Here is a 22657-nt window from a genome sequence, read left to right as displayed (position 1 = left end):
AAGCACTGTGACAGGAGGTTCCTTGGTTGCTGTAGTCCTGCAAGGTAGCACTTGGGAACTAATGTTCTTTATATATTTTTTGTTTTGTTTTGGGTATTATGCAGTGGGACCCTTGAATTTTTGTTAATGATGGTAGGGTCATGCAGGAGTACTAGGGCTGTTTAGTTTTACAGTGAAGGATTGTACACGGGCCCCTGGGTGCTGGAGGTGGTTTTGCAGTGAAGGGTTGTGCAGGGGACCCTGGGTATTAAGGGATGTTTTACAGTGGATAGTTGTGTAGGGGTCCCTGGGTGCTAAGGGAAGTTGTTTCATTGATTGTTGTGCAGAAACCACTGGGTGATTGGAGAGGTTTTACAGTGGATAGTTGTGCAGAAGACCCTGGGTGCTGAGGGAGGTTTTTTGATGGAGGGTTTTGCAGGGACCCCTGAGTCCTGGAGAGGTGTAGTGGATAGTTGTGCAGGAGAAATGGCTGGTAATAGAAACTTTACAGTGGAGAGTTGGTGCAGGGGTCCCAGGAGAGGTGGGGATGAGGTAGGGTTGTGAAGGGGACCCATAGTGCTGGGGGGTATGCAGGTGGCCAAGTTGATGTAAGCATTAATAATGTAAGCATTAATAATAAAGGTCTGGTGATCAGAAGCAGCACTCACCTCTCCGGTCAGCAAGCAGATGATGCCCAGGGCCTGACTCAGGAACTGCTCTGCCATCTGCTTTCTGTAATTGTTCATCTTGACTCAGATGCTAGAAATGTGACACCTGCGAGAAGGAAGGAAGAAGCAACAAATGAGAGATGGGAAAGAGTCAGAGCTCTTCCTGTAGTTATATTATGGTAAAGCTATGATGATGTGATATAAACTGTTATGTCACTTATGTACAATATACTACACGTGTGACCAGCTGCATGTAGCGCAGATAACACATACAATGTGACAATCTTTATACAGCAAGTTTATAAAATGTTATGTAGGTGACGTATTTAATGAGCCAGCAAAAATCATGAGAAGGTGAATGTGTACAGCAGAGGTTATCTCCCATTGCAGCACACCAGTGGCGCTAATAAAATGTGCCCCAGTGCTGAGTGAAATTCCCTGTACACTTTGGCCAGGAGAGGTGCGAAAGTTACATCAGCATCAGGTCAGCCATTCAATTACAGAGCCACAGGGTGCTTCAGCAGTGCACGTGCTGGCAGTGACCTGCAGAGGCACTTCCAACACTGAATTTAGCAACAAGAGTGAGAGCTCTGCCTTCAGCTGCTGGACTTAAGCTCCTCCCTCTGATGCTTTTACTTTATTTGCGTTTCAGTATCCGACCCTTACTAATTAGCCACATGTGACAGGCAGTGCTGGATCACCAGTCCATCCCTTCAACCTTCCTGCTTGAGGAGACAACTGTAGGGCACAGCAATGTCACATACGTCACAAACTGCACAGCAAACTAAACATAAGCGTGCTGCCTCATACAATCTGTAGGAAACCACTACCTGTATTGCTATCTTTTATATAAGTAGAACTTTAACTAAGGCAGGGACATGCTATAAATTAGCCCCCTAGAACCCGCCTAATTACCCTAAAAATAATTGTATTCCAGTACCCTCCCTTTTACCTTCCCTCCCTTCTCAGAATCTCTCTCCCTCACCCACAGCCCCCACTTCTAATCCTCTTAGCCTCCCTTTCCCTCACACAGCCCCCTCCTCATCCAGTTCCCTACTTAACAGTTCAGCTCCTTTCTCCCTTACAAATCCCCCTCCTCACCCAGCTACCTTAACCTTTCAGCTCCCTTCTCCCTTAATACAGCCCCCTCCTCTCCCTCTCAAAACCTCTCTCCATCACATACAGTACCCTTCTCACACTTTTCCACCACTCTCCCTCACACAGCCCCCTCTTTACTCTGTTAGCAACCCTCTTCCTTGCTCATCCTCACTCTCTTAAAACACACACAGACCATTCTCACCCTCTCAGGCCCCCTCTCCATCATACACCCTCTCAGCCTCCCTCTCATAGCCCAGCTTTCTTTTCACCATTTCAGTCCCCTCTTCTTTACACACAGCCCTTTCTCATCCTATCAGTCCCCATCCTTACCCTCAAACAGCCCCCTCCTCACCACCTCTCTCCCTCACACACAGCCCTTTCTCACCCTCTCAGCCTCCTTTCCCTCATTCACCCCCCTCACCCACTAACAAACAGTCTCTTCTTACACTCTCAGCTTCCCCCTTAAAGGGATACTGAACCCACATTTTTTCTTTTGTTATTCAGATAGAGCAATTTTAAGCAACTTTCTAATTTACTCCTATTATCAAATTTTCTTCATTCTCTTGGAATCTTTATTTGAAATGCAAGAATGTAAGTTTAGCCCTCCTTTCCCTCTCACATTGCCCCCTCGTCAACACCTCGCTCCTTCACTATCAGCTCCCCTTTACCTTCCTCTCCCTCACACAGCCCCCGCCTCACCCTCTCAACACCTCTCTCCTTCACTCTTAGCTCCCCCTTAACCTCTCAACTCTCCTCTCCCTCACACAGCCCCTCCTCCCCCTCTCAATACCTCTATCCCTAACTCTCAGCTCCCCCTTACCCCTTTAGCCCTGCTCTCCCTCACACAACCCCTCCTCACCCTCTCAACACCTCTATCCCTCACTCTCAGCTCTCAACCTCTCAGCCCTCCTCTCCCTCACACAGCCCCTCCTCACCCCCTCAACACCTCTCTCCTTCACCCTCAGCTCGCCCTTACCCCTTTAGCCCTCCTTTCCCTCTCACATTGCCCCCTCCTCAACACCTCGCTCCTTCACTATCAGCTCCCCCTTACCTTCCTCTCCCTCACACAGCCCCCTCCTCAGCCTCTCAACACCTCTCTCCTTCACTCTTAGCTCCCCCTTAACCTCTCACCTCTCCTCTCCCTCACACAGCCCCTCCTCCCCCTCTCAACACCTCTATCCCTAACTCTCAGCTCTCCTCTCCCTCACACAGCATACTCCTCCCCCTCTCAACACCTCTCTCCTACACTCTCAGCTCCCCTTACCCTTTTAGCCCTCCTCTACCTCACACACCTCCCTCCTTCACTCTTAGCTCCCCTTACCCTCTAAGCTCTCCCCTCTCCCTCACACAGCCTCTCCTCCCCCTCTCAACACCACTTCCCCTCACTCTCAGCACCTCCTTACCCTCCCACAGCGCCTCCTCGCCCTGTCAACACCTCTATCCTTCACTCTCAGTTCCCTCTTAAACTCTCAGCTCTCTTCTCCCTCACACAGCCCCTCCTCACCCTCTCAACACCTCTCTCCTTCACTCTCAGCTCCCCCTTACCCATCCTTTCCCTTACACAGCCCCTCCTCACCCCCTCAACACCTCTCCTTCACTCTCAGCTCCCCCTTAACCTCTCAGCTTTCCTCTCCCTCACACAGCCCCTCCTCACCCTCTCAACACCTCTCTCCTTCACTCTCAGCTCCCCCTTACCCTTCTCTCCCTCACACAGCCCCTCCTCACCCTCTCAACACCTCTATCCCTCGCTCTGAGATCCCTCTTAACCTCTCAGCTCTCCTCTCCCTCACACAGCCCCCTCCTCCCCCTCTCAACATCTCTATCCCTCACTCTCAGCTCCCCCTTACCCCTTTAGCTCTCCTCTCCCTCACACAGCCCCTCCTCACCCTCTCAACACCTCTCTCCTTCACTCTCAGCTCCCCTTACCCTCCTCTCCCTCACACAGCCCCCTCCTCCCCCTCTCAACATCTCTATCCCTCACTCTCAGCTCCCCCTTACCCCTTTAGCTCTCCTCTCCCTCACACAGCCCCTCCTCCCCCTCTCAACACCTCTATCCATCACTATCAGCTCCCATTACCCTTTTAGCCCTCCTCTACCTCACACAACACATCTCTCCTTCACTCTTAGCCCCCCCTTACCCTCTAAGCTCTCCCCTCTCCCTCACACAGCCACTCCTCCCTCTCTCAACACCTCTTCCCCTCACTCTCAGCACCTCCTTGCCCTTTCACAGCCCCTCCTCGCCCTCTCAGTTCCCTCTTAACCTCTCAGCTCTCCTCTCCCTCACACAGCCTCTCCTCCCCCTCAGCACCTACTTACCCTCCCACAGCCCCCCCTCACCCTCTCAACACCTCTCTCCTTCACTCTTAGCGCCCCCTTAAACTCTCAGCTCTCCCCTCTCCCTCACACAACCCCTCCTCCCCCTCTCAACACCTCTATCCCTCACTCTCAGCTCCCCCTTACCCCTTTAGCCCTCCTCTCCCTCACACAGCCCCTCCTCACCCCCTCAACACCTCTCATTTTCTCTCAGCTCCCCCTTACCCCTCCTCTACCTCACATAACACCTCTCTCCTTCACTCTCAGCTCCCCCTTACCTTCCTCTCCCTCACACAGCCCCCTCCTCACCTCTCTCATTCACTCTTAGCTCCCCCTTACCCTCTCAGCTCTCCTCTCCCTCACACAGCATACTCCTCCCCCTCTCAACACCTCTCTCCTACACTCTCATCTCCCCTTACCCTTTTAGCCCTCCCCTACCTCACACAACATGTCTCCTTCACTCTTAGCTCCCCCTTACCCTCTAAGCTCTCCCCTCCCCCTCTCAGCACCTCCTTACCCTCCCACAGCGCCTCCTCGCCCTCTCAACACCTCTCTCCTTCACTCTCAGTTCCCTCTTAACCTCTCAGCTCTCCTCTCCCTCTCACAGCCCCTCCTCACCCTCTCAACACCTCTTTCCCTCACTCTCAGCTCCCCCTTACCCATCCTTTCCCTTACACAGCCCCATCCTCAACCTCTTAACTCCTCTTTCCTTCACTCTCAGCTCCCCCTTACCTTCCTCTCCCTCACACAGCCCCTCCTCACCCTCTCAACACCTCTCTCCTTCACTCTTAGCTCCCCCTTAACCTCTAAGCCCTCCTCTCCCTCACACAGCCCCTCTTCCCCCTCTCAACAGCTCTATCCCTCACTCTCAGCTCCCTCCTAACCTCTCAGTCAGCCCTCCTCTCCCTCACACACCCCCTCAACACCTCGCTCCTTCACTCTCAGCTCCACACACAGCCCAAGCCATTCCTCACCTCTGTCCTTCACTCTTATCTCCCCCTTACCCTCTCAGCTCTCCCTCACACAGCATACTCCTCCACCCCTCTCAACACCTCTCTCCTACACTCTCAGCTCCCCTTACCCTTTTAGCCCTCCTCTACCTCACACAACACCTCTCTCCTTCACTCTTAGCCCCCCTTTACCCTCTAAGCTCTCCCTCACACAGCCCCTCCTCCCCCTCTCAACACCTCTTCCCCTCACTCTCAGCACCTCCTTGTCCTCTCAACACCTCTCTCTTTCAATCTCAGTTCCCTCTTAACCTCTCAGCTCTCCTCTCCATCACACAGCCTCCTTCAAAGGCCTCAATCCTCTATTCATCATACAACCCCAATCCTGACTCACACATCAGACAATAGGGGGGCCTCTGTTAGCTCTCACGCTGCATCCTGTGTTACACACAGCTGATAACTCACAGCACAGCTGAACTCACGGAGACAGTATAACGCTGATTTATTAACGCGGTCCCTTTCAGCTAAGGTATCAATGATGTCACGGCAGTCACGTGACCGGGCCTACAGCTGAATGGGATCTAGCTGCTACTTCGGTAGTATTACAAGAAAAGAAAACGCAGTAGTAGCTTTGTTTAATTAAGTGCTTTATATCTGTATTTATTGCACTGAATTAGTGCGTGTGAGGCAGAAATAGCATCTCTATGCTGTTATATATGTATATAACATACTGGACAGTGGGCTGTAGTATAAATGATATAATAGCGATAATCTCTCTATAATTTAAATCTATATTTACTGTACAGAGAAGGGTGTCTGTGTGTCTGAGGTAGAGGGAACTTCTGTATAACATTATACATCTGTATATAAGGTAGGACAGGTTGCTATTGTGAGGTAGAGGGAAACTCCCCTACATATGTATCTAAGTTACTGGGCAGGGTGTTATTGTGAGGTAGAGTTAACCTCATCTGTTTAAGGTACTGGTCAGGGTTCTCTTGTGAGGCAGAGGGAAAATCCTTATTATATGTTATTTCTGTTTATGTACTGGGGAAGGTCTGTGTGTGTGTGTATATGAGACAGAAGGAACTGACTATAACAGAAGGAACACTGGAGTCAAGCTATCAGACAGTTTAAAAATCCAAGTCAAGCTATCAGACACTGTTTTGGAGCTATCAGACAGTAGTGATGTGCAGTTCGGTTCTTTTGGGTGAACCGGTTCATTTCGGACAGTTCGATTAACTGAACCGGTTCATGAACCGATTCACCAGTTCACCTACTGAACATGAGGTAGAGGCTCTACCTCATGTTCAGTAGGTGAACTGTAGAGCCGCAGATTCGTTTCCTGCAGTGCTAAGTGCTGTATGTAAATGACTCAGTGTACTGTAACTCTAATGAATCATTTAGATAACAGTACACTGATTCAAATAACAGGTCACACTCGCAGCGGTTCTCAACAGACCCCTGCAATTACATTAACCCATTCAGCATCCCATGTTTGTGTGTGTGTATATATATATATATATATATATATATATAATTTGTAGCTGTTGCTAAGTAAAAGTTAGCTTAGATATAGAGGAAGAACAACAAATTATATATATATATATATATATATATATATATATATATATATATATATATATATATATATATATATATATATATATATATATATACACAAACATGGGATGCTAAATGGGTTAATGTAAATGCAGGGGTCTGTTGAGAACCGCTGTGAGTGTGACCTGATATTTGAATCAGTGTACTGTTAGTTAACTCGTATGCAATGAATCTGTCTGTCTGAGTCGTTTGCTAACAGTTCACTTCTTTTGAATCAGTGAACTGTTAACAGACTGATTCATTGCAGACGAGTTAGCTAACAGTTCACTGATTCAACAACACTGGTAATATGATCCTAGAGTGAGATTCTGCTGTGTGATTCATTAAAGGAGGAGTTAGCAGAGCAGAACTCACTCTAGGATCGTATTACCAGAGTGCTGCTGATGACTCAGGAACTGAACTGTTTCAAACGAATCAGTTCAGTCTGATGTACTGATTCATTCAGTTCAGTGAAAAGATCCGGTTCAAATGAACGATTCGTTCATGAACCGGACATCACTATCAGACAGGTTTAAAACAGTAGTCAAGCTATCAGACACTTATTTGTTAGTACTTTCTTAAGACTATTAAAGGCTGTACCATACATATATGCTAATAAGAAATGTTTTAATGAATACCACAAGCATTTTTGTTATAAATGCCACTCAAATGTAAAAAAAAAAGTCATATTCCAGCATTTCTCTAAGCGTTAAAAACAAAATTCCCCATTGTGCCACTACATTTTCACCACAGCTAGTTCAAACAATGACCCCAATAAGATATCACAAAGTATGGAAACTTTTTAGTGTGGAATTTTATAAATATAGGGCCCCAAACGTCCCTAAAATTGCAAAAATCATTACTTTCAAGCAATTTCACTTAGGGATAAAAGCAAAATCTCCCATTGTTCCACTAAAATTTCACCACAGCTAGCTAGCCTATTTTTTCAATTTGAGGGACATTTGGGGCCCAATATTTTTAAAATTCCACAGTAAAAATGGTCCAAACTTAGTGAAACCGTAGAGGGGTCATTGTGTGAGCTAGCTGTGGTGAAATTTTAGTGGAACAATGGGAGATTTCTTTTTTATTCCTAAGTGAATTTGCTGAAAAGGGCCGATTTATGAAATTCAAGGGACATTTGGGGCCCTATATTTTTAAAATTCCACAGTAAAAAGTCTCCAAACCTTGTGATATCGTAGAGGGGTCATTGTGTGAGCTAGCTGTGGTGAAATTTTAGTGGAACAATGGGAGATTTCTTTTTTATTCCTAAGTGAATTTGCTGAAAAGGGCCGATTTATGAAATTCAAGGGACATTTGGGGCCCTATATTTTTAAAATTCCACTGTAAAAAGTCTCCAAACTTTGTGATATCGTAGAGGGGTAATTGGGTGAGCTAGCTGTGGTGAAATGTTACTGGAACAATGGGAGATTTCTTTTTTATCCCAAAGTGAAATTCTTGGAAAGTGCCATTTTTTTCAATTTGAGGGACATTTGGGGCCCAATATTTTTAAAATTCCACAGTAAAAATGGTCCAAACTTAGTGATACCGTAGAGGGGTCATTGTGTGAGCTAGCTGTGGTGAAATCTTAGTGGAACAATGGGAGATTTCTTTTTTATTCCTAAGTGAATTTGCTGAAAAGGGCCGATTTATGAAATTCAAGGGACATTTGGGGCCCTATATTTTTAAAATTCCACAGTAAAAAGTCTCCAAACTTTGTGATATCGTTGAGGGGTCATTGGGTGAGCTAGCTGTGGTGAAATTTTAGTGGAACAATGGGAGATTTTGCTTTTATCCCTGAGTGAAATTGCTTGAAAGTGATGATTTTTGCAATTTTAGGGACGTTTGGGGCCCTATATTTATAAAATTCCACACTAAAAAGTTTCCATACTTTGTGATATCTTATTGGGGTCATTGTTTGAACTAGCTGTGGTGAAAATGTAGTGGCACAATGGGGAATTTTGTTTTTAACGCTTAGAGAAATGCTGGAATATGACTTTTTTTTTACATTTGAGTGGCATTTATAACAAAAATGCTTGTGGTATTCATTAAAACATTTCTTATTAGCATATATGTATGGTACAGCCTTTAATAGTCTTAAGAAAGTACTAACAAATAAGTGTCTGATAGCTTGACTACTGTTTTAAACCTGTCTGATAGCTCCAAAACAGTGTCTGATAGCTTGACTTGGATTTTTAAACTGTCTGATAGCTTGACTCCAGTGAAGGAACTGACTATAATATATATGTATAAGGTACAGGAACGGTCTGTGTGTGTGAGACATAATCTCTATTTATAATATTATATATCTGTATATAAGGTATTGGTAGAGGGAACCCCACTCTATAATAGTATATACCTGTATATAAGTTACTGGGGAGGGGCTGTGTTTGTGTGCGCGTGATGCAGAGGGAACCTCTCTATAATATATATCTGTATACTGGGGATAGAATTGAGTCTTTGTATCTATCGATCAACTAGCATTATATAAGGTACTTGCACTTATGTATTTCTTTGTTTGACCTTCTCAAACTCCCCCCCTCTAATAAACAACCCCTGCTCACCCTCTCTGCCCCTCTCCACTCTCTTACCAGGGTTAAACCAAAAAAACCTTTATTATAAATTGTGTGTGTGTTGTATTCTGTATGTGTATTATGTATATATAGATGTGTGATGAGTTTTGGTATAAGTAATATGGGTATATGTGGGTTTGGGTATGCACGTGTGGGGTATACATGTATACATATAAATTTTAGGGGTGGAGTTTGTGTTCATATATGTGTAGAGGTATGTTTGTTTGGCCATTATTCTCATATCTGTAATCTCTGTTGCAGGTCTCAGTGTTACACAATATCACTGACATAAACAAGATGAAGAAGCTGCCTGAGCAGATCCTGAATCACATTCTGGAGATTCTCTACCTGCTGACGGGAAAGGTGAGAAAACATCATAACAGTAACCTCCTGCAGTGACTGTGTAGAGTTGTTCTGGGAAAATTCTGTTCTAGAAATTCACTTGTGGAGACTGTTATTTCCCAGCAGTCTTTTGTTATTTGTTCCATCAGCCCTATACACAGACCAGCAATAGGCAGCTTATGAAGTGATGTCATGCTTAGGCTAATAAATAATAAACTGGTAGTTATCCTATACTATAAAAGGCCAAGTGTGTTTGTCCGAAGCTGTCATGCGCAGTAGAGACAGCACGAGGACAAACACACCTGGCCTTATAGTCCCTACCTGATCTGCAGTGCGGGCAGAAGTGGGCGTGGCCGGGCGTGCACGGCGGCGTGACTGGACGTGAAAGGGGCGGAGCCGTGCGAGATAGAGGGATCTGACAGATATATGCAGTCACAAGTGCTCACTGACAAAAGGATCATTTTAAAATCGACTAGACAGAGGAATTAATGTAATCTTCATGCTAAATCAGTTTTGTGAGGCTCATGAAAAAAAAAAGACCATTTGCATTTGTGAGCAGTTGGATTCTTACAGCAGATATGCATTCCAAAGGGTAGACGTGGGCGTGGCCGGGCGTGCACGGGGTCGTGACTGGGCGTGAAAGGGGCGGAACCGTGCGTGAATGGGCGGGGCCTGGCACGGTCGCGCACAGCGAGATAGAGGGATCTGACAGATATATGCAGTCACAAGTGCTCACTGACAAAAGGATCATTTTAAAATCGACTAGACAGAGGAGTTAATGTAATCTTCATGCTAAATCAGTTTTGTGAGGCTCATGATGCAGCAGACATGCATTCCAAAGGGGCTTAGTTAAAAGACGACAAAGCCCACTTTACTTTACACCTCCTGATAAATTAATATCACGGCCAGCCTTACGCAACATAAGAGCAAAATTTGATGACAGACATTAAGACACAGGAAATATCATTTTGACTAGCCCAGTCTGATGAATTAAAATGACCGCCAGACAGGATAGGAGATTCAGCTGTTTCAAATAAACATAAAAAAACACCCATAGGCACTGGGCAGGAGATGATTCAGTGACGACTGAGGCTTTTGGTAATGCAAAGTACCATAGTGGGTGTGGCATTTATGGGCTTGCAAACATTCCTACATCTCCGTCCAAACTATTTTCCTGCTATCAAAAATTATACCCATCTGAATAAATATGACATTTGTTAATGATCACACAAATTGTATGGATTGCTAAAGCAGTTTACTGTATTATTTTACATTATTTTAGCACAGTTTTTGAAAGATTGAGGTATATGATATACAATATACTAAGGAAAAGAAAAAGTAGCCAAATGAAGTGCATTAACTGATGCTTTTATTACAAACATTCTAATAGATCATCCTATACTTTAGGGCTGCAACTAACGATTATTTTCATAATCGATTAATCGACCGATTATGTTTTCGATTAATCGACTAATCGGATAAAAAATAAATAAATCATTTTTTCCTATATTTAAAGTAAAATCCACATACTGAGTGTTATAAATATAAACTTCAGACTAAAACTTTACAACTTTACATTAACACAACTGTTGGTCCAATTGTTTAAGCAGCAGAACAGATTTTTATAATTAAGGAAAACAAAACCACAAACTTTTTGAAGAGCGGTAGAACTAGTAAGAGGTAGACTGCCACTGTTTATAACATTCTGTTATTCACTCTTTTAGAAATTTTGCATTGAAATGCAAAAATGTCAACATGTCCACATGCTCCTGACTGAGGCTTGCTCTCTTTTGCAGCTATTTTGCCTGCAGCAGAGAAGAGGCACTCAGATGGTGTTGAGGTGCCTGAGATGCATAAGTAGGGTTTTGCCAATTTCACCAAGGTGGGCTATTTATCTTTGTTAGCTCTCCACCAATGCAAGGGACCTCTTAATAAAGTAAGCCTGGACTTCATTCTGACATAAAAATATATTGAATATCTATATGCAATGGTAAACAACCAGCTATAAGGTTAGGGGGGAAAATATCTAGTCCCCACTTAAAATAACAGATATATACTTACAGAGGTTGAATTTGTTACATATTACAATTAATTAAAAAAATATTCAAAAACCAAATCACCTGACTTAATATAAACAATGTAAATGACACCTATTTTATTTATGGGTTCCACATAAGACAGGAGTAGTTGTAAACTTAAAAATAAACTTATAGTGTTCTGAAAAAGTGAAAAGTAAAACGTCCGTCAATGTCTTTTAGTCTAAGGGCATAACCATAAAACACAATATCATGTGCAGGAGCTCATTGGAGTAAAGCAGCTAGTTCTGTGCACAGACAGACTAATTGCAAACCAACTAATCGATTATGAGATTCGTTGACAACTATTTTCATAATCGATTATTATCGATTATGCCGATTAGTTGTTGCAGCTCTACTATACTTTAAAAGGCCAAGTGTGTTTGTCCGAAGCTGTCATGCGCAGTAGAGACAGCACAAGGACAAAAACACCTGGCCTTAGAGTCCCTACCTGATCTGAGGTGGGGGCAGAAGTGGGCATGGCCGGGCGTGCATGGGGGCGTGACTGGGCGTGAAAGGGGTGGAGCTGGGTGTGAAGGGGCGGGGCCTGGCACGGTCGTGCACGGCGAGATAGAGAGGGGGGAGAGATAGCAAGAGGGGGAGAAAACAAAAGAGATGTGAAAGAGCTAAAGATAGGATAAGAGAGGGGAAAGAGCAAGAGGGGGGGGGGAGAGAGAGCAAAATAGAGGGGGAAAGAGAGCAAAAGAAGAGGGGGAGAGAGAGAGGGGGGAGAGAGAGATGGGGGAGAGAGAGAGAGGGGGGAGAGAGAGAGAGGAGGGAGAGAGAGAGAGGAGGAGAGGGAGGGGGGGGAGAGAGAGGGGGGGAGAGAGAGAGCAATAGAGAGGGGGGAGAGAGCAAAAGAGAGGGGGGGAGAGAGCAAAAGAGAGGGGAGAGAGAGCAAAAAAGAGGGGGAAAGAGAGCGAAAAAGAGGGGGAAAGAGAGCGAAAGAGAGTGGGGAGAGAGAGAGAGCGCAAAAGAGAGGGGGAGAGAGCACAAAAGAGGGGGGAGAGAGAGAGAGCGCAAAAGAGAGGGGGAGAGAGAGAGCGCAAAAGAGAGGGGGAGAGAGAGCGCAAAAGAGAGGGGGAGAGAGAGTGCAAAAGAGAGGGGGGGAGAGAGAGAGAGCGCAAAAGAGAGGGGGGGGGAGAGCGCAAAAGAGAGGGGGGGAGAGAGAGCAAAAGAGAGGGGGAGGGAGAGAAAGCAAAAGAGAGGGGGAGGGAGAGAGAGCAAAAGAGAGGGGGAGGGAGAGAGCGCAAGGGGTGGGACGCTGTACTGCAAAAAATGGCCCGTGTGAACGGGCTTTAGGACTAGTATGGTATAAACAAGAAGTAATTTGTGCAGAAGAGGAAGCGCTATTGTATAGACTGGCCATAAGCATGTGTACATATGTCATATATTGATAATTCCCGCTAGCTCGTTAGCCTGCTTACATCCTGTGCCTGAAAACTTAATTCCATATGTTCTGGTTCATGTATAGATGACATTTTATATTTCTTGTTATTTCTGTATCACTTGGTGCATTTCATCACATGACAATACCCCCCCCCCCCCCAGTAATCCTGTTGCCTTCATCATTTTGTATTATTTCCTTTTGTTCCCAACACATTTAATCAATTTATGATATCAACAATCAAAGGGACATTAAACATAAAACTAAATTCCCTAAAAATATTTTTCATTATACCTAGTGGTAATTTTATAGTTTATTTTGCCTGGTTTTTCTGTAATATATCTCTGCATATTGTGTTTTTTTACTGCACTCAAACATATTGGAATGTGTCCTGCAGGATCCAGTTTGATCTTACAACATGTTACACAGTGTTTGCTTGATCAGTACAGGGGCTCATTTATATTTCCCTAATTAGCTACAGCAAAAATATATATTTAAGAATCTCCTCAAGGGTTGTGTACTGCAAATATTGCTATCAAAATTACAGTTTAAATTGTTATAAAAATGTGTGTGCAGACCTTGTGCAGTGCCGTATTTAATTGCTGATATATTGTGCATAAAAATCACATTAAAGGGATAGAAAAGTCAAAATTGATGTGTGCATTTATGCATTTTAATTTTGAATTGAAAACATTTTGCAATACACTTCAATTAGCAAAAATGCTTCTAGTAAAAGTTATTACTGTTTTTTTAGCTGCATACGTACGTATCCTGTGATTGTCCTATACACCAGTGTTCAAACACCACTTGTTCTCAGAAAGTCAACAGCAGCTTATATGGCACCAACTAAATGTTCACTGATGCAATACACTCCACTGTCAGCTGTCTGAGCAGGCATGGTGTTTAAATCCTGATGCTCAAGCCACATACAGCATATGTGCATATGCAGCTGAAATAGTTATAGCTTTTACTAGAAGTATTTTTGCTAATGGAAATATATTGCAAAAACACTTCTTCTACTTTAAATTTATATGCACTAATGCTCTTTTCAATTTTGACATTTCTATCACTTTAACCCCTTAATGACCAACGACGTATGGGGAACGTCCTGCAAAAAATGCAGGTAACGACCAAGGACGTACCCCGTATGTCGTTGGTCTTTGAAAGCGGTAGAAGCGATCCTGATCGCTTCCAGCCGCTTTCATGTTACTGCAGTGATGCCTCAATATTGAAGCATCCTGCAATAACAGTTTTGAGCAGTCTGATGCAGAGAGAGCCGCTCTGTGGCTCTCTCTGCATCAGCCATCGATGGCCGTGTTCGTTGGTGGGTGGGAGCTTATCCAGGGAGGCGGGTGGTCGGCCATCGGTGTAGGAGGGGGGCGGGATTGCGTGCAGGGACATGGTGGGATTCTGTGGGAAGAGAGGGTGGGAATAAAAAAAATTAATCGATCTGGGAGAGGGAGGGGGGTTGGGTGTTGAGGGGGGGCAGCTACCCTACAGAAAATAGTTTTTAAAAAAAAAAAAAAACATATTTGATTGCAAACAATGGCCACAATAAAGCAGAGGTTGGGGTTAGAGAGCTGTTTGGGGGGGATCAGAGAGGTTAGGGGCTAAGGGGGGATCCTACATAGCAGAATAAGGTTTTTAAAAAACGAAACAAAAAAAAACCCAAAACTTTTATTTTAGTACTGGCAGTACTTAAGATGGCAGGGACAATTGTGGGGTGGGGGAGGGAAGAGAGCTGTTTGGGAGGGATCTGGGGGTGTGATGTGTCAGGCGGGAGGCTGATCTCTGCACTAAAGCTAAAATTAACCCTGCAAGCTCCCTACAAGCTACCTAATTAACCCCTTCACTGCTGGGCATAATACATGTGTGGTGCGCAACAGCATTTAGCGGCCTTCTAATTACCAAAGAGCAACGCCAAAACCATATATGTCTGCTATTTCTGAACAAAGGGGATCCCAGAGAAGCTTTTACAACTATTTTTGCCATAATTGCACAAGCTGTTTGTAAATAATTTCAGTGAGAAACCTAAAGTTTGTGAAAAAGTGAACAATTTTTTTTATTTTATCACATTTGGCGGTGAAATGGTGGCGTGAAATATACCAAAATGGGCCTAGATCCATACTTTGGGTTGTCTACTACATTACACTAAAGCTAAAATTAACCCTACAAGCGTCTTAATTAACCCCTTCACTGCTGGGCATAATACACGTGTGGTGCGCAGCGGCATTTAGCGGCCTTCTAATTACCAAAAAGCAACGCCAAAGCCATATATGTCTGCTATTTCTGAACAAAGGGGATCACAGAGAAGCTTTTACAACTATTTGTGCCATAATTGCACAAGCTGTTTGTAAATAATTTCAGTGAGAAACCTGAAACTAAAGTTTGTGAAAAAGTGAAAAAAATGTATTATTTGATCGCATTTGGCGGTGACATGGTGGCATGAAATATACCACAATGGGCCTAGATCAATACTTTGGGATGTCTTCTAAAAAAATATATATACATGTCAAGGGATATTCAGGATTCCTGAACAATATCAGTGTTCCAATGTAACTATCGCTAATTTTGGAGAAAAAAAAAATTGGAAATAGCAAAGTGCTACTTCTATTTATTGCCCTATAACTTGCAAAAAAAACCATGTAAACATTGGGTATTTCTAAACTCAGGACAAAATTTAGAAACTATTTAGCATGGGTGTTTTTTGGTGGTTGTAGATGTGTAACAGATTTTGGGGGTCAAAGTTAAAAAAGTGTGGTTTTTTTCCATTTTTTCCTTATATTTTATATATTTAATATATATATATTTTTTTTTATAGTAAATTATAAGATATGATGAAAATAGAAAGTCGATTTAATGGCGAGAACAACAAAATATAATATGTGTGGGTACAGTAAATGAGTAAGAGGAAAATTACAGCTAAACACAAACACAGCAGAAATGTAAAAATAGCCTTGATCCCAAACGGACAGAAAATGGAAAAGTGCTGTGGTCACTAAGGGGTTAAAGGCACAGTGTACTGTAAAATAGTTTTCCTTTAATGTGTTTCTAATGTTATATTGGCTGTAGAGTATAAAATACTTGAGAAATTACTTATTTAGATATATTTTTGTAAATTAAACAGCTGTTTTTGTTCTTTGAAACCACAACCCATTAAAATTAGTTGAGCTTGCAGGGGGATCAGATCTTTTTAGTTTATCACATTCTGTACACACACTTTCTGTGCTTGTTTATATTATCTAGGTTTGTATACCATACATTTTATTGCTTATCTCTCTTACACACAAACAAACAGGGAGTGTAATTTCTTCTACTTGCTTTGTTTACACAACTTTTATATATCATATACTTAAGTATAAACACTTTTAGTATAGGTAGGAATACCATGGGTAAAATCAGTTATTTTAAATGCCAAAATAAAGGTAAATTATATATTTGTAAACAATTGAATACACTCCAGCAGGTAAAACGCTGGAACTCACTAAGTTTTATACAAGTGCTCAGATTGACTATAGAAGGTGCTTGTCGTGTGACCATTATGAGATGGAGAATATGATAACAGGATACGCGCAGGTGATGTGAGAGGTGTCAGTGATATTTTTATGTTTCACTCTTGCAGCGTGTGCCTAACTCACTGACATCGAGTCACATGACCGGGGACAAGATAATGACAGAGAGGATACTGACCCACACCCTGCAGATCATGTACCTGCTGACAGGGGAGGTGAGAGCTGATGGAATATGTGTCATAATAACAGCTGTGTGTCCCTGTGACCGGCTGTATTTGTGTATTTACACGTGTTTGTTTACATGCATTAAAGGGACTTAAACTGCTGAGTATAACTACAGTATCATGGTTACTACTTGCCAGGCTTTTGTTTTTTCCTTCTGTGCCTGCAGCTCTCTTTTTAAAGCCATTTTCTTATTTTAACCCCTTATACGTGCCAGATATTGAAGCTTTACATCTTCACACTGGGTGCCGCCATTTAGTAACTTGTGATTCTGAACTCTATGACAGAAGCTGTGCACATTCACAGATCAGTGACATTGCTGTATTTTTGACAAGTGATATTGTGCAGGGGATGAATAGCATTAATTGGCACAGTGTTAATAAAGACTTGGAGTCTAAAAGGTATTAACCTCGGTGCTACCCCTAAACATACTAGTTAAATAAGAGGGAGAGGATTGGAAAAAAGAGGGGGTATTAGCACTCAAAACTCCTATGAGAGTAACCTACTGTATTAAAACAGTTAGTGTAATATGTCAAGTTTGGGTATTAAAACAATTTAATTTTATTGAGATTCATTAAAAGTGATAAATATCACCCTGTCCACCCCAATAATGAGATGTAAAAAATAATAAGATAAAACCAATGAATAACAAACACTCCTTACGGCGTACAGAAGACTTAGGGTAAAAGCCTCCCTGTATTCCTGGCCGATAACTGGATACTCGGCTTCAGGTGACAGAGGCAAACCCCCCAAGACTTCTATTCGTACGTAAACAAGTAAGGGTGAGAAATATAGAACAAAGTGAGTTCTTGTGAACCTCACAAACGCGTTTCGGCCGTAGAGCTGGCCTTTTTCAATGTGTGTCGGTTCGTATTGTCAAGCCGAATGTCAGAGACGGCGTCTTTAAAAACCTTTCCCTATCCGTAACATGGCCAATTAGTTGCATGTATCAGTCACACCCCTTTCACTGACCTATCCCAATCGGCGGTACAATGTAACATCCCCCTGTGACGTGGTTGTGTGCCATTTGATGGATTATTCATTGCGTAATATATTCACGCCTACTGTTGTAATGCCTCCTGTCAGACATGTAGTGTTATTCAGGCACAGTGCTAGATAGAATATATACATTGCCGCACTACGTAGTTATCATGTATAATTCCCGTCAAACCGGGTCTAAAGTTCACATGATACTATATATGCCCCAGGGATCGCGTAGAGAATCTGATTTATATCATAAATCATTTAAAAAAAAATCACTAGGGTCATCATTGGTTACGGGTTGTCACTATTGTTAACCTAATGCAGCGTGAACAATGGTTGCTTAAATATATAATGCAGCAATATTCTAGGTCCTCTGCGCTATGCTAGAGAAAAGAGTCTGCTATCAGTATGCCAAGTCCAACAGATAAATACCATCGTAATCGCTTTTAAGGGGTCATTATAATTGTAAAACCGCATATTGAGTAATCATAGCCTAGGTACGTGTTGGGATATCAGAAGGAGAGTACAATATTAATTCTGATGTGCACTTACAGATTATTACAAGATGTATATACATATTCTAATATTCATACACAATTGTCACATATTAAAAATAGCAGTGTGTATTATTAAGAATATAGCCTAAGTGGAATGGCTAAAATAACGTGTATACATAAAGGGGTAACCCTACAGATTTTTAATGCAAGAGGTTTGTCAATTTTATAATATACTGGAAATATTTCCTTCAGGATAAAATCAATACAAGGTATAACTCCATTCTGGGTGCACACCATTTCTAGGGATATAGTTATTATTAGTTGGTATTATTGTTCTAGTACCTTACTTATATCACAACTGTCATTACCTAGTAACATATCACACAATACAGCCACTTTCCTTGACCTAGTATGCAAAGACATTCTCAGCATGCCAGAACATAGAGAATTAGAAACTCACAATCTAACTGCTGAAGAAAAACTAGCACTTAAAGAACTTAGTCAATGGTCTGATACTGAAATTAAATTGAGTGATAAAGGGGGCAATGTCGTCTTATGGCCCACTTCCATGTATTTTAGAGGAGGCAAAAAGACAAGGCTATATTCTTCTGATATCCCAACACGTACCTAGGCTATGATTACTCAATATGCGGTTTTACAATTATAATGACCCCTTGAAAGCGATTACGATGGTATTTATCTGTTGGACTTGGCATACTGATAGCAGACTCTTTTCTCTAGCATAGCGCAGAGGACCTAGAATATTGCCGCATTATATATTTAAGCAACCATTGTCCACGCTGCATTAGGTTAACAATAGTGACAACCCGTAACCAATGATGACCCCAGTGATTTTTTTATTTTTTTTTAAATGATTTATGATATAAATCAGATTCTCTACGCGATCCCTGGGGCATATATAGTATCATGTGAACTTTAGACCCGGCTTGACGGGAATTATACATAACTACGTAGTGCGGCAATGTATATATTCTATCTAGCACTGTGCCTGAATAACACTACATGTCTGACAGGAGGCATTACAACAGTAGGCGTGAATATATTACGCAATGAATAATCCATCAAATGGCACACAACCACGTCACAGGGGGATGTTACATTGTACCGCCGATTGGGATAGGTCAGTGAAAGGGGTGTGACTGATACATGCAACTGATTGGCCATGTTACGGATAGGGAAAGGTTTTTAAAGACGCCGTCTCTGACATTCGGCTTGACAATACGAACCGACACACATTGAAAAAGGCCAGCTCTACGGCCAAAACGCTTTTGTGAGGTTCACAAGAACTCACTTTGTTCTATATTTCTCACCCTTACTTGTTTACGTACGAATAGAAGTCTTGGGGGGTTTGCCTTTGTCACCTGAAGCAGAGTATCCAGTTATCGGCCAGGAATACAGGGAGGCTTTTACCCTAAGACTTCTGTACGCCGTAAGGAGTGTTTGTTGTTCATTGGTTTTATCTTATTTTTTTTACATCTCATTATTGGGGTGGACAGGGTGATATTTATCACTTTTAATGAATCTCAATAAAATTAAATTGTTTTAATACCCAAACTTGACATATTACACTAACTGTTTTAATACAGTAGGTTACTCTCATAGGAGTTTTGAGTGCTAATACCCCCTCTTTTTTCCAATCCTCTCCCTCTTATTTAACTAGTATGTTTAGGGGTAGCACCGAGGTTAATACCTTTTAGACTCCAAGTGTTTATTAACACTGTGGCAATTAATGCTATTCATTTTTTTGAATTGACTAGTGGGTAAACCACATTTAATAAATTGTGCACGTGTTTTATTAGTCTTATAGATTTGGGTATACCACATATAATTTTTAATATTCATTAGTACTCATGGCAACCTTTGAGCTAGGGGCTGAGATGTTAAAATGGTCTGAGGACATACAGAAGTTAACACTAGATTTGAAAAATAAAAACACTAAGGAGTGTGAATCTAATGTGGAATGGTTTAAATCCTTAAAAGAACTTAAAAAAATTAGGAAGAAACAAATCACAAGACAATGGAATATTGTTATGTTTAATTTTTATGTAGAGAACAAAGTTATTCCAAGAGGTTTACGCCTCAAAATGTTCCCTACATTCCAAGATTTAAAACCAGAACGCAAACTCCTATGGGAAGATGCACTCACTGATTGTTCACTAAAGTTGATTGGTTACCTTATTGACCATGAGAAAGATAAGTTACAAGAAATTAATGAACAAGTCAATTTGATCAGTGAGGAACTTAAACCACATGAAACCTTAGAGGATTTTCAGAAATCTTACACAAAAAAAGGGGGAAGTTGAACGTTTTGCTAAGTATATAGCTGACAAGAAATAGAAAAAGATTGATAGAGATGTCAGTGATTACGCAAACAACAGGGTTTATCTATGGAATATCAATAAACAAGGAGGTAGTGACTCCTAAATGTCAGATAGAGAGACTGACTTTGATGTCTCAGATGAAGAAATAAGACCTAAACCGATATTACGCAACAGAATAACCCCCCATAATAATGTTGATTCCGTCACTTTAGACGAAGAACCCGTAGAGGCAAGGGTAAAAGGGCCAAGGACAAGGAAACAGGTGCAATTCCACTCCAAAATAGTGAACAAGAAAACCAAATCGAACAAATAGAGTTAAATGTAATTAATTTAACCGATAAGGTGTTAACTGAATCACACATCTCAGTCCTCAAGAAAGGATTAACATTTGTACCCACACCGACACTAGATAAGTTTGATATAATTAAAGATGTCCATTTGTTTACCAGAAAAGTGTTGCTCAAAAAATACTTTGCTAATAATTCCAGTAGCGAATCACTGGAACATTGGCGATTTACTCAGCCTAATGGGGGACTCAGATGATAATACCAACATTACCACTCAGGTTAATACTAATTGGAGACACATATTGAAAACCAAATCAAGATTTGTACCACCTAGTAACATATCACACAATACAGCCACTTTCCTTGACCTAGAATGCATTCTCAGCATGCCAGAACATAGAGAATTAGAAACTCACAATCTAACTGCTGAAGAAAAACTGACACTTAAAGAACTTAGTCAATGGTCTGATACTGAAATTAAATTGAGTGATAAAGGAGGCAATGTCGTCTTATGGCCCACTTCCATGTATTTGGAGGAGGCAAAAAGACAACTTGGTAACAAAAAGAACTATGCCAATCTTTTTAACAACCCTACTGAGTGTTTTCTGAAACAATATAACAAACTAATATCATCTGCTATATCCTCTGGCATCATTGATAATACTGAGCTTAAATTTCTTGAAGTGAAACAACCAAAGGTTGCCACCTTATACCTATTGCCCAAGATTCACAAAAGTCTGATCTGCCCCCCGGGACGACCGATTGTATCGGGCATAGGATCATTAACGGAGAAAGCCAGCAAATACATTGATGCCAGATTACGCCATGTAGTTGAAACGCTACCTTCTTACACAAGAGATACGATGCATGTAGTAAATAAAATTGATAATATCTCTATAACTCCGAATTCTATCCTTGTGACTTGTGATGTAGAGTCCCTCTACACTAGTATTGATACCGTGTGGGGATGTAAGGCTGTTTCATATTATCTGTCTAAAGATAGCTCCATATCCGATGAGAATAAGGAATTTTTAATTGAATTACTAGAATTTGTCCTCAGACACAATTATTTTGTCTTCGACAAGAGATTTTATTTACAAACATGTGGCACGGCAATGGGGACTTTGTGTGCCCCAACGTACGCAAATATATACCTGGGCTGGTGGGAAGAAACCATAGTGTTTCACGACTCGATGATTAGGTTTACATCTTTTATCTCCCACTGGTCCAGGTATATAGACGATATCTTCTTTGTATGGGAAGGATCCAATGATTTATTGCTAGAATTTGTATCAGTGTTGAATCAAAATCCTCTTGGTCTGTATCTCACCATGACCAGTGATAAGCTAAAAGTGGAATTTTTGGATCTTACGATTAAAATTGTTGATGATCACTTGGTCACTAAATCTTACAGAAAACCCACATCAACAAATAATATTCTTAGAGCGGATAGTTTCCACCATCCGAATACAATACGTAGCCTACGATTTGGTGAGTACTTGAGAATCCGCGCTAACTGTACAGATATAGAATCATTTAAATCAGCTGCGGGTGAACTCAAGCTAAGATTATTAGAGAGAGGATATACCAAAAAGGCACTTGCAAAAGCATATAACAGAGCACTACATAAGGATAGAATGGAACTTCTTAAGCCAAAGAGTGTCCAATCATCTGACCCACTGAGGTTTATATCCACATACACCAGCCACCAGCCACAGCCAGAAAGTCACAAATATTATACGTAAACATTGGCATGTACTTAAAAGCGATGATGAACTACAAAGCATAATTCCTGATCAACCTTTATTCACCTACAGACGGGCAAATAACCTTTG

General features: G+C 41.9%; 2 protein-coding genes across 4 annotated transcripts in view; one reads left to right on the top strand and one right to left on the bottom strand.

The window, feature by feature from the left end:
* LOC128657908 (zinc finger protein 484-like) overlaps window positions 1–22657 on the top strand; it is a 437171-nt gene that overhangs the window by 348415 nt on the left and 66099 nt on the right. The window lies entirely within an intron of this gene.
* LOC128657107 (oocyte zinc finger protein XlCOF7.1-like) overlaps window positions 1–22657 on the bottom strand; it is a 92500-nt gene that overhangs the window by 47471 nt on the left and 22372 nt on the right. The window contains exons 1-2 of one of the 3 annotated variants that reach the window (XM_053711353.1): window positions 5488–5535; window positions 648–753 (exon numbers count right to left, since the gene is read on the bottom strand). In XM_053711353.1, coding sequence (XP_053567328.1) covers window positions 648–725 — 78 coding nt within the window. In that variant the 5' untranslated portion in view covers window positions 726–753; window positions 5488–5535. Of the gene's footprint in view, window positions 1–647; window positions 754–5470; window positions 5536–22657 lie in introns of those variants that run through there. The other 2 variants (XM_053711354.1, XM_053711355.1) reach the window with 2 other exon arrangements.

Source organism: Bombina bombina, chromosome 4 (assembly GCF_027579735.1).
Source record: "Bombina bombina isolate aBomBom1 chromosome 4, aBomBom1.pri, whole genome shotgun sequence".
NCBI classification, from domain to species: Eukaryota; Metazoa; Chordata; class Amphibia; order Anura; family Bombinatoridae; genus Bombina; species Bombina bombina.
The sequence above is the reverse complement of the archived record's forward strand: the minus strand, read 5'-3'. Positions and strand labels throughout refer to the sequence as shown.